At 33.7% G+C, this 13,567-nt stretch overlaps 1 protein-coding gene across 1 annotated transcript; it reads right to left on the bottom strand.

Moving 5' to 3' along the window:
- Nucleotides 1-2,094: 2,094 nt before the first annotated feature.
- On the bottom strand, nucleotides 2,095-11,776 carry LOC109604086 (uncharacterized). The gene is made up of 5 exons (XM_020020620.2): nucleotides 11,595-11,776; nucleotides 11,197-11,271; nucleotides 8,514-9,169; nucleotides 4,116-4,413; nucleotides 2,095-4,058 (listed from the first exon to the last, which is right to left on the bottom strand). The coding sequence occupies exons 1-5, from the start codon at nucleotides 11,655-11,657 to the stop codon at nucleotides 3,432-3,434; spliced, it is 1,719 nt and encodes a 572-aa protein (XP_019876179.1). The 5' UTR covers nucleotides 11,658-11,776; the 3' UTR covers nucleotides 2,095-3,431.
- Nucleotides 11,777-13,567: the final 1,791 nt, after the last annotated feature.

The following is a 13,567-nucleotide window of genomic DNA, read 5'->3' as shown; positions in this document are numbered from 1 at the left end:
CTGACTGATTTTATTGAAATAAATCAATAATTTGTTTAATAATAATGAAAAAGTATGTAATTGGGTAATGAACTGAAAGAATGTTAGGATTAAAATTGATTTTGTAAATAAATGCACTTGTAAAGGAAAACTAAATTATTTATACATGTTTTAATTAAATAATTTAATTTAATCATTTAATTATATCAGTTATTATTGCAATATAAATGTGATATTATAAATTAGTTGGAAATATTTAATATCTGGTCATTGAAAAACAAATTACACTCCACATATTCATATGCTAAAACGATAAAAATTCCGCTGATTTGTATACGAATCTATAATTTGTTTCCACGATTCTGTTCTCTGGAATACACAACATTTATTTTACATATTTATTGATAATTTACAATTTTTATAAGTGTCTCTTACTAGTTGTCAGTTGGTTCTTTGAGTAAGAGCATGCCGTAAACAGTAGATTACAGATTATCTATAAATTTGCTTACATGCTTCTGCTTTCTGGAATAAGCCACATTTATTTTTGATAATTTATATTAAATTAAGTTTTGAACATAAGCAACATTGTGAAAAAATTCTAACAAAATTTAAAGTGATATTTGTTACCTTAAGATAATACACAGTGTACATACTTAAAACAATATAATAAATTATGTACTTTAAATTGAACGCAAAGTGGAAAAATCATATAAAAATTATCGGCGATTTCGTAGGTTATGTTAACTAGCAACAATCGGCCATTAGGGGTCTAAGATGATTTTGGAGTGCTTATTTTCGTATACCACGTTCGGCACGTATCGAAATGAAACGAATGTGTCTAACGAAAATAAGAAGTCCTAAGAAAGTTGGTTTGCAGAATGGCCACACTGGCGCGCATTGCAAATGTCGTTTAATTTCAAGAGACAAAAAGATATTTGTTATAAAATGTCGAACGTAGCGTATAATTAATAACAATTATTACAAAATGTCTAGCAAGGAAGAATCGGATTTACCAAATTTACAAGGCAAGTTCAAATATATAGTGACATCAATTAATAATTATGTTTTATTTTCCCCAAATTCAGATTTAAGAAAAGAATTTAAACAAATCCAAAATCACTGTTTAAACTGTAATGGACAAACATCCCCTTTTTGTATAATGCTAAATAGTAAGTGATAACAAAGGCCAATTAAAACGAGGTATTATAAATGTTTTTGGTGTTAGATGTATCAGAAGTACAAATGAACATGCAAGTTGGAGAATTCCCTGTTTATTGTTGGAGATGTGCATATGGGGAAATTAAAGTACCTTTAACAATCCCTCTGTATTATGGTTCAGAGTCGGAAGAAGAAAATTGCATTTGTGAGTTTCAATTGTTGCTTCCAATATCTGATTTTTGACATTAATCCAGAAATGTGAATAATCTTTTGTACTTCTAGCTGACAATACTGAATCCCAAACTGATTCGGATACGGAAACAGTATCTGACGAGACTACAGATAATGGTTATGTAGAAGAAACATCAGCAATTCCTGCAACTGTTCAAGAAGGCCCATCAATAGCAGCTGAACTATAAGTATCAGCACATTCATCATAAATATATGTTTTTTATATATTTTAAATGTTATTGCCAATTGTAACAATACAAGGAGAGAAGAAATAGACCAAAGAACAGTTGTTTCTGTTTATCACAGCCAATAAAAATAAAACAACACGTTTATAGAAAATATCTTTATTTTCATCGAAGGCATATATTCAAATACATCACGTTTACGCAATGCACATTGAAATCATCTTTTGAACTATGTAATAAACCAATATTTTGTACAATAACTATTACATCTTTTAAACTATGTACAAAAAATAAGAGCACTTTTAATATATTCCATAACAAAAAAAGTGGTAGGGGGAAGATACATCATTCAAAGTCTTCATTTATACAAAAAGAGAAACGACCGCGGCATCGCCCGGACCGCCACACACAGTCGAGTGAGGGGGGCGGCGTCGGCCGTCGATACGCACACAACACTAACAGACAAAAATCACAGCTGCTGCATATTTCAAATGGACACAGCTTCCCCGGGCCCAACAAAACAACCGTCAGACAACGACCATCAGTTATAAAATATTTATTTACATAAAAAATATTGTATAATAATAATAATAATATAAGCCGGAGGTGGGGGCGGGAGTAGGTGGGATAGTAACAGTGGCTTATCCGGGTTTTCGGTCTAATCGCGTTCCGAGAGAGAGAGAGCGGGAATCGGGGGGCTTGTTTAAGGGGTTGGGCCGGCGTATAAACACCGACAGACGGTGCACGCTCCGCTGATGGTTAATGTCAATATACCCAAAATCATTGATGTTATTTATCACAAGTGGATTGTTATATAGAGAATGCAACCTTATATATATATCTGCAACCGTCTGCCGGATGATTATTTTTTACGTTGAAGACTCCGACTATTCCATGTTTAAAGGCAAATATTTATCGGGCTCGCAACCGATGCAGTCTCGGGCCGATCAAAGATCAGAGGGACTTGTACGTGTTCCGTTGATTTGTCTTTGGTTTGAGAGTTAAAATTACCACACTATGTCGGAGTTAGACCCGTCTTCATTTTCATTCATTCACAAGCTTCATAAATTCGTAAAAGTTAGTCATTTTTAAAGAATTAACTATGCAAAATTAAATTAAATCAATTAAATAATATGTAAATTGAATTTGACCTCTTAATTTTTGGACTAAGGAATTAAATAAAAATTTGTTTGGTTTAAATAAATTATTTTGTAGGCTTAACTATGTACAATACATTGCTGTAAAAGCAATATTTTAAAGTAACAAAAACGTAAAATAAAAAATTTAGAAAATTGGTTTCAATTTTGAAACTTAATAATACTGTGTTTTACTTAATTACCAACAGATTAACGATATAAATTAATGTGTCAAATGAGAACGAAGTTATGTAAGTAACAATGTAAAAACATGTATCCAGTGATGATGACAGTAAATTTGTTTTAGCGATGATTGAAAAATCTACCACGTAATTAAATCGACCACAACAAAATTCTAGTATATTAACAACTTAAAAACACTCGACGCACGTTCAGAGATAATACAAATTGAACAAATGCAGAAACCGTCACATCAAATATTCAAATAAATTAAATCGAATTTAATGGTCAAAAAATTAAAGGGGGACAAATCAACGTACATTAATACAAGCCGTAAAAATTAACAGGTTAAAACGTGCACGGCGGAGCTAATAAATAAATGTCTTTACCAGATATCCAAACAGCCGGCGAATCCAATCGAAACCGACGCCCCACAAGCCCACAGAGTCCGAGGGGGGGTAGAGGACAATTCGTTACACAATTATAAATTGGTACAAATCTAAACAATAATAATAATTATACAAACAAAACACAAAAAAAAAACATTTGGACTAGCATCTTCTCAATCTATGATAACGTATGGCAAAATCCTGAGAGGCTCGCCCCCGTACGACGGCACGTCCGCCGTCTCGTACCACTCGCGGAACGCCCCCAAACCACTGTCTGTCCGTAGCGCCCCCTCCGCACACCCACCGTCCCCGTCCGACTTCGTCGTCCGATCGTCCCCGTGCGAGATGCAGTACTTCTCGTGGTTCTCGCTGGGCGTGCGCCACCTGGGCAGCCGTTCGGCGTTGTGGTCCGGCACCACGTTCGCGTACAGGCCCCGCTCGTCCGGCCGGCCCGTCTCCTTGTCCTCGCCCAGCGACCGTATGCCGTTCACGCCGGCCCACGGTCTGCCGTGCAGGTCGGCCACGCGTCCGTCGTCCGGCTCGCCGAGACGGTACTTGAGACGCAGGTGGTCGCGGGCCACGCACTCGTGGTCCTCGACGAACTCGAACGTGTGCTCGGTGTTCACGTCGTCCTCCTCGTCCAGCGTGAAGTCCGGCTTGTTCTCCTTGAGGAGGCACGTGCATATCGGCGTGGCGGCGGCGGCGGCGTCGTCCTCGTCGTCCTGATCGTAGGGCTGGATCGGCGGCATCAGTGCCCTGCACTCCTCCACCGTCAGCGATCGCGGTGCGTCGCTTTCCGCCTGGACGAATCGGTTTGTTAATATCGTTGAGTTGGGTTGAGTTGGGTTCGTACGTACCTCACGTTTAACTTCAGTCTCCTTTTCGCCGTCGGCGGAGCCGACGACGCTGCCGTCGCGGCTCTCGGGGGCCGATTCTGGCGGCATGTCGTCCACCACGATGATCGCGTCATCGTCGTCGTTCCGTGAGTTCTGATTATGGTGGAGGTGGTGGCGATCGTTGATCACCGAACCGGATTCTATGACTTTGCCGCCAATTCCCAGCGACGAATCGGGACGGGATGGTGTGTGCTTGCCGCGTTGGTTGTTCTTGTAGCGGCTGGCGTTCGTGTTCAATTTTTGGTCGATTATCGACACTCTATAAATGGTTAATACGTAAACGTTAACTATTTATTCGATATAAATAATTTAACAATTTTTTTTTAGTACTACCACAGTTGAAATATGATTAACAAGTGTAAATTCAGTTGTACTTACGTTGTATAACATTGTAAAATCATTGTATATAAAACTACTAGTGATACTACTATAAAATACTGCATAAATATTGAATAAATTTGACTTTTAGTAATTGTTTTTATAAATTTAAACAAAAAAGTAAATTTTACAACTAGATTAAAAATATAAATAAAATCAGTTTTACTTGTTAATCATAATCAAAACAAAACACAAAAATATAAATAGTGGAAAAATGTTATTAAAAATTCTAGCAACTGTTGTATAATTAAATAATACAAAACAAAAATATAATAAAATAAATATACTTACATTGTATAACATTGTATAAACTGCAACCATTCTCAAAATATTGTATAAACTGTATAAGTCTTCAAATATATAAATTTCAGATAAGCAAGAATCCATTCTGCGCTCTTAACTTACTACATGCACCATGAAAGCGTACAACTAATTTTCGAGTTTTTTCACTGAATGTAAAATCTGAAAATTATTATGTTTGTGATGGCCTATAATTTTAGCAGAATCAAAACAACAAAACAAGATTTGTGAAAGGTGAATTGGAAAAAATAGTACTTACATATAGTAAACGGTTGTATAAATTGTAAAAAATTCCAAATCTTTGTATAAGTTGTGTTCATGAAACAATTTCCAAAAGAGAAGTAATAAATGTCACGTTCATATCATAATATTTGTTACTATCAGAGGAGCACAATTAATTTCGATGTGTATTCATTGACTAGAGACTTGAAACTGAACTTATGTAGTTACGGTATGTAACCAACTAAACAAATTGTTCAAAGCAGTTGTTTAAAATTTTCAAGTAGGCCTGACAACCTTTAAACAATCGAAGCTAAAGAAACTGGAAAAGCTTTAGGAAACAAATTTTAAAATATCTTTTTTGAGAGGCATCAAAATGAGTACAATTACATAATTGTACTTACATGATACACATACAAATTTTAACTATAATGGCCTGATTATAGTAATCGTATAAGAGGAATAATAATTAACAAACAATTCTGCTGAATTTTCATTAACTGAAAGATTTAGAAATATTTGTAAGACACCCTAGCTAACAAACAACTCAACAAACCAAAAGTTCTTGTGAGATTATAGTTGAATATTAACTGAGGCATCAAAAAATCATTGTAAAACTTTTAGAAAAGGTTATTGAGAAGTGGACAAATATGTTAAACGTTGAAATACGAATGGAACAATTCAAAATATAATTCTACTTACATAGTAAATCGTTGTGTAAATTGTAAATGTTTCCAAATCCTTTGTATAAGTCTTCATGAAATAATTTGCAAGAGAGAAGCAATGAGGGTCACGTTCATATCATAATATTTGTCACTATTAGAGGAGCACAATAAATTTCGATGTGTATTCACCGACTAGAGATTTGGAACTGATCTTATGTAGTTACGGTATGTAACCAACTAAACAAATTGTTCAAAGCAGTTGTTTATAAACCATGTTGCCATGGTTTATAAACAACTGCATTAAATTGTTCAAAATTTTCAAGTAGGCCTGACAACCTTTAAACAATCGAAGCAAAAGAAACTGGAAAAGTTTTAGGAAACAAATTTTAAAATACCTTTTTTGAGAAGCATCAACATGAATACAATTACATAATTGTACTTACATGATATACATATAAAATATAACTATAATGCTCTGAATATAATAATCGTATAAGAGGAATAATAATTAACAATGTAATAAAACAATTCTGCTGAATTTTCATTAACTAAAAGATTTAGAAATAGTTGTAAGACACCCTAGTTAACAAACGACTCAACAAACTAACAGTTCTTGTAGGATTATGGTTGAATATTAACTGGGGCATCAATAAACCATTGTAAAACTTTCAGAAAAGGTTATTTGGAAGTGGACAAACATGTTAAACGTTGAAATACGAATGGAACAATTCAAAAAATAATTCTACTTACATAGTAAATCGTTGTGTAAATTGTAAATGTTTCCAAATCCTTTGTATAAGTCTTCATGAAATAATTTTCAAGAGAGAAGCAATGAGGGTCACGTTCATATAATATTTGTCACTATTAGAGGAGCACAATAAATTTCGATGTGTATTCAGCGACTAGAGATTTGGAACTGATCTTATGTAGTTACGGTTTGTAACCACCTAAACAAATTGTTCAAAGCAGTTGTTTATAAATCATGTTGCCATGGTTAATAAACAACTGCATTAAATTGTTCAAAATTTTTAAGTAGGCCTGACAACCTTTATAAACAATTGAAGCAAAAGAAATTGGAAAAATTTTAGAAAACAAACTATAAGATACCTTTTTTGAGAAGCATCAACATGAATACAATTACATAATTGTACTTACATGATATACATACAAAATATAACTATAATGATCTGAATATAATAATCGTATAAGAGGAATAATAATTAACATTGTAATAAAACAATTCTGCTGAATTTTAATTATCTAAAAGATTTAGAAATTGTTGTAAGACACCCTAGCTAACAAACAACTCTACAAACCAACAGTTCTTGTAGAATTATGGTTGAATATTAACTGAGGCATCAATAAACCATTGTAAAACTTTCAGAAAAGGTTATTTGGAAGTGGACAAACATGTTAAACGTTGAAATACGAATGGAACAATTCAAAAAATAATTCTACTTACATAGTAAATCGTTGTGTAAATTGTAAATGTTTCCAAATCCTTTGTATAAGTCTTCATGAAATAATTTTCAAGAGAGAGAAGCAATGAGGGTCACGTTCATATCATAATATTTGTCACTATTAGAGGAGCACAATAAATTTCGATGTGTATTCAGCGACTAGAGATTTGGAACTGATCTTATGTAGTTACGGTTTGTAACCAACTAAACAAATTGTTCAAAGCAGTTGTTTATAAATCATGTTTCCATGGTTAATAAACAACTGCATTAAATTGTTCAAAATTTTTAAGTAGGCCTGACAACCTTTATAAACAATTGAAGCAAAAGAAATTGGAAAAATTTTAGAAAACAAACTATAAGATACCTTTTTTGAGAAGCATCAAAATGAGTATAATTAATAATTGTACTTACATGATACCCATACAAATTTTAACTATAATGCTCCGATTATAGTAACCGTATAAGAGAAATAATAATTAACAATGTACTAAAACAATTTCCCTGAAGTTTCATTACCTAAAAGATTTAGAAATAGTTTTAAGACATCCCAGCTAAAAAACAACTCAACAAACCAACAGTTCTTGTTGGATTTTGGTTGAATATTAACTGGGGCATCAATAAACCATTGTAAAACTTTTAGAAAAAGTTATTTAGAAGTGGACAAACATGTTAAACGTTGAAATACGAATGGAACAATTTAAAAAATAATTCTACTTACATAGTAAATCGTCGTGTAAATTGTAAATGTTTCCAAATCTTTTGTATAAGTCTTCATTAAATGATTTGCAAGAGAGAAGTAAAGATGGTCACGTTCATATCATAATATTCGTCACTATTAGAGGAGCACAATAAATTTCGATGTGTATTCACTGACTAGAGATTTGGAACTGACCTAATGTAGCTATGGTTTGTAACCAGCTAAACAAATTGTTCAAAACTTTTCAAGTAGGCTTGACAAATTTATATTGCCATTGTTTTTAAACAACTGCATTAAATTATTCACCATTTTCAAGTAGGCCTGACAAACTTTTAATAATTAAATGACAAAAGGAATATATAAGAAGACTTAAAATAAGAAAAATCTAAACTGAGTCTCAATTGTACTTAGTTGATAAATCGTTGTTTAAACTATATATAACGTATTTAACATATGACGTAAAGTATTAGAAGCATTTAATATAAGATAAAAGATAAACATTCTATAAATTAATTGTTAAAATTTTACAAGCAGTCTTCTAACTTCAACAGTTGTTAGATGAATTGTTAAAACAAATTATACAACAAATAAAATTAATAATAACAATTTTCCACAGTGCGCAGCCCTTAATCTAGTTTACCTTTCAGTCAGTTTGGCCGCCCTCTCATTCAGATCCTCCTTCAACTTAGCGGCCGCATTGGTCTGCTGCGGAGCTGGCGGCGCGGCCGCCTTATTCTGCAAACTAGCAACCAACTCCTGCGTCGTCTTCACCTTCGAATTGCCCCTGCTGACCGCCAGCTTGTTGGTGAACGAGCTCTCCGCCTCGTCCAGCAGATTCCGATGGTTCTTCGAACCCTTCTTCCTGCCCCGCTTCTTGGGCTCGTCGTGGTGGTGGTGCTGGTGTCCGTCGTGCTTGTCCGGCAGGCTCGAATTCGAATCGGAATTGACGACGATCGGCGGCTGCGCCGACTGCTTCGGTATGAACACGTCCACGCCGAAGCTCGAGTTCGAGTTGTCCGAGAAGTCCAGTTCGGAGGCGGCGCCGTTGAGCCGCTGCCTCTTCGTGGCGTGCGTGTGGTTGTCGGCGGTCAGCGGGACGGCGCCGCGCTTCTTGCCGCCACCGCCGCCGCCGCCGTCGTGCTGCGACGTCGGCTTGACGGCCGCCGATTGTTGGCCGTTCGAGTCCGGCAGCACCATGAGACGCCATTTCTTGACCAGTTCCTTGGCACGGCGGGAGAGGGACTCGTCCGAGGTGCGCCTGCGCAGCTCGTTCACGTGCTTACCCAATCGGGTGGTCTGCAAATAAAAAAATATTATTATACAAACTTGTGGAATTACTAAACTATATTACAGAAGCCAGACTGTGATTGTGAGTCACTTTTGGGCTGATAAAATTGTTGTTTTTGATAGATTGAACACATTCACTTGATATTTATTGTCAACAATTTAAATATGACCTTTTAAAATATGTTATTAATAACTGAACAATTTCTGTAAACTGTAAAACAATGGTTTTTATTGTTTTTTAAAAGAATTTCGTATAAAAATTGAAATATTTTACATGATTCTTAAGTCTGAATCTTCCTGTTCTTATTTTAACAACAATAATCAACATTATTCTATTATTAAAAGCTTAGTAACACTAAAGTTATGTACAATTTTAGTAATTCATTCAATGTTGAGGCTTTTTGTATCTATAATTCAAATTTGAAAATATATAAAATATTCTATAATTTTCACAGCTCTAGACAGAATTAATAAACAATTTAATTAGAACCTTCTAAACATATTCCATCCTGATTAAATAATTGTTGTTGATGATTTTTTGTGTCCCCTCTGTTTGTTTACAACATAATTAAAAAGATATTAACTGTAAGTGTCCATTTTATAATCTTATAATCCACAAACTGTGTAATATAAATCGTCAAAACTACACATTACTGTTTAAAAGATGTTGAAAATGTGTTTTATTCTTTGAGGGAACACTCAAAAGCAATTTTTCCCCAATTTATACTTCACACTGAGATTACAATAGGATTTGTCTGTTTTAAGCTGAAAAAACCATTGAGAAACTAATATAAATGTAGATTAAATGTTTATCTTTGCAGACAGGATATTGTAAATAACAATTTTCACTATTAAATCATAAATATTTAACCATAGTCCTCTGTTATTAGGTGTTTTTCTTAATTATAATCATTATTTGTGTTGTTTTAATGAATAGTTCATAAAAGCAAAAACAAAATCAATTTTAGTAACATTTACAACAACCAACAAAACTAAATTAATCCATTTTAGACATTTTTAACACATCAAATCTATTAACAATCTTAATTTTTGATTAGTTACTTAACAAAACTCATAAAAAACTGAATGTGTAAAAGGGAAACTACAAAAATAATGATAGGATGTAACAGTAAAACTAGTTTTTAACCTCTGAATCATCAAAAGCCCCAATGTGTTGTGTAGGATTAATCTCATTTTAGATTACTGAAACTAGTTGGTTGATATAAAATATAAAATAAGGTTTTACTGCCAAGAAAAGGTGCTCAATGTTGTTCTTAAACTTTAAATGATCATCAAAAAGTACTTTCTGTCCCAATTTTTCATACTGATGTTAATGTAGAACCATCGAAACCATATGGAAGAGTTAACTATTTAGAAATGCTCAATTTTCCTTCCCGGATAAAATTTTGTATACAAATAGATGAACAATGTGACTCATTTAAATTACACCTATTTTTGTTATTAAATATTTGTTGTTGATCATCTTTTATGACTTCTGTTTATGATGGCAATGAACACTTCTCGAAAACTAAAACAAAATGAATTTAGCAACAAAATCTATTACATGTGAACATGCTATTTTAACCACAAATACTGAGAGTCTTTTAAACTGTTAAAAGTGCTAGAAAGACTAAATTTTTGATTAAATTACATGATCAACATTACAGAAAACTGTAAATTGTATTGTAAAAAGATGTTGAAAGTGTGTTTTGTAACACAACTTTCTAACCTTTGAATCACCACCCAAAAACAACTTTTGTCCCCATTTATGTTGTTGTAATGATTTTATAATAGTTTCTGTCCATTTCAAACCGTCAAAACCATATGGTAAACATTGTGAGAAGTTGAAAATGACAATCCAAAAAATTGAAAATTAGGTCAGCCGTAACAGATCAACCTAAAACACAAAAGTCACTTCTTCCAACAATTGCAGCACCGATCACCTAGTCCTGATGTAACACACACACACACTCTTCGGTTACACTAGCACAGTTTGGTGTTCATGTTGATCGTGTTACATTATACAGTAGTCTTACCTCGAGCAGTTCTTTGGTAATAGCCAATCTTTCCAATAGTGATAGGACTTCAATAACTGTCGGCATGTCAATGACCTAAAAAAAAAATAAGTAACCAGTGAGCCCAATTGCACACGCACAGCCCCCCCGGTGCAAAGTAAACGGGACGGGACTTGTGCCATTAAGTCGGGTGTAAAAGTCAAACTGCGACTGTCTCAAAATTTAATACTTCAAAAATCATGATCAATTGCGAAACGCGGCACGTGAAACGGGCGCACTCGCACCGTTTTTTTCAGTATTTGCGTAAACTGAACGGGTCGTGCCGTTCGTGTCGGGTCGCAACGGACGTCCCCATGTCGGACCAGCGTTTTCGACTTTTAACCCGTACAAATGTCGGCCGTGTGTCGGCTAATGCTCACATTATAATTGCTATCCAGGGATTTCAGTAGCCTCTGCGTCAGTTCCGTTACGTTATTCTGCATTTAAAGCCGGTCTGTGGCGCGTGGACCGTACGTACGTCGAGTGAACGTTGCGTGGCTCCTTTCCGCGGTAATGGCGCACGTACATTGCGCCTCGTCCAATCCACGATTTTCGACTGTGTAGCGAGAAACATGGCATACGCGGAGCGACTGAAGTGGGGATGGGAGGTAACGAGCGCGGTCGGTACCTGCGCATGGCCGACGGTGCTGCCAACCCCCCGACCATTTACTCCCCCGTTCGGACGGGCGACGGGTGAGACGCACGCGACCTTCGCACCCGCTTATTAACGCGAACGATTCCGTGCAAACGGCATGCGACGTTAACATTATGGTTGGCGGTTGCGGGGCGGCGGTTTTCCGCCCAAAATTGCGCGAGGTTTTTATTTGGACCGGGTTATCGGACGACGGCGGTTGCGGCGGCGATTTTTTCGTTTCGCGTCCGACAGTTGGCAAAAGCACGGCGGGGAATTCGATTTGGGGATTTGCTACGCCCCTCCCATTATTCACAGCCACCTGATCGTGCCGATTTCGTACCTGCACAACGTTCACCTACACAATAATTCAATGTTTATTGCGTTTTAATTAATATTTTGCTAATGCGGATTATTGTAATTCGGGGCTGGTTATGTTTGGGGATGATCCTGACCGTTGGGGGTTTTTCCACTTGAGAAATTTGATGGATTTTTATTATGTCAAGTTATGTTTACTAAAAAGCATATTTTTTGGTCGACGACAACCCATAAACATGTAAATTTCGATAGATAATGTTTTGTGCAAAAGCAATATGGACGAAAATGTCGATAAAGTGCACGTAAATTATGCAGTTTCTATTATTGTTAAGGTTAATATGTGTATTTTCTTGAAAAAATAAGCAGAAAATTTATATTTACATAGAATATTCAATTTTTCCATTATATTTAATGATTTTTAAATAAAATCAAGTGTTTAATAAAAATTAAATATTATTTAATTAATAATAATTTTGTTGAAGAGAAATAAACATTTTATTGAATATTTTGAGGTTTATATTTGAAATTAATATTGATAAATTAACAAAACTAAATAATTTAGATAAAAAATATTTTATTCTTAGTCTTGATAATTTATTAATAAAAATATGGTGTGTGTTGTTTTATTCTTATTTTATTCAAAAATTCAAGATATGTGCCTTCTTCTTTTATATTTTGAAGAAAAAAAGTATTTAATGTTAAAATTGTCTTAATTTAAATATAATTATAAAATATGTTTCAAGAAATATTTATATTTTATTAATAAATTAATGAAGCTGAATAGTTTACATGAAAAATAGAAGATATCTTATTCTTAGTCTTGATAATTTATTAATAAAAATATTGTGTATGCTGTGTTATTTCTATTTTGTTCAAAATATGTTCCTTCTTTTATAGATTGAAGAAAAGTATTTAATATTAAAATTGTTTTAATTTAAATATAATTATAAAATATGTTTCAAGAAAATTTATATTTTATTAATATATTAATGATACTGAATATTTTAGATGAGGAATAGAAGATATCTTATTCTTAGTCTTGATACTTTATTAATAAAAATATTGTGTATGCTGTTTTATTCCTATTTTATTCAAAAATTGAAAATATTTTCCTTCTTCTTTTATATTTTGAAAAAAATATATTTAATGTTAAAATTGTCTTAATTTAAATATAATTTATAAAATATGTTTCAAGAAATATTTATATTTTATTAATAAATTAATAAAACTGAATAGTTTAGAAGAAAAATAGAAGATATCTATCCCTCTTCTTTTATATTTTGAATTTTTAAAATTCACATAATTTAAATTTAATTTAAAAAATATGTTTCAAGAAATATTTATAAATATTTAATATTTATTTTATTTTCATATGTGCCTTCTTCTATCATATTTTTAAGAAAA

Source organism: Aethina tumida, chromosome 6 (assembly GCF_024364675.1).
Source record: "Aethina tumida isolate Nest 87 chromosome 6, icAetTumi1.1, whole genome shotgun sequence".
Taxonomy (NCBI): Eukaryota; Metazoa; Arthropoda; class Insecta; order Coleoptera; family Nitidulidae; genus Aethina; species Aethina tumida.
This window is presented reverse-complemented; position numbering and strand designations above follow the sequence as displayed.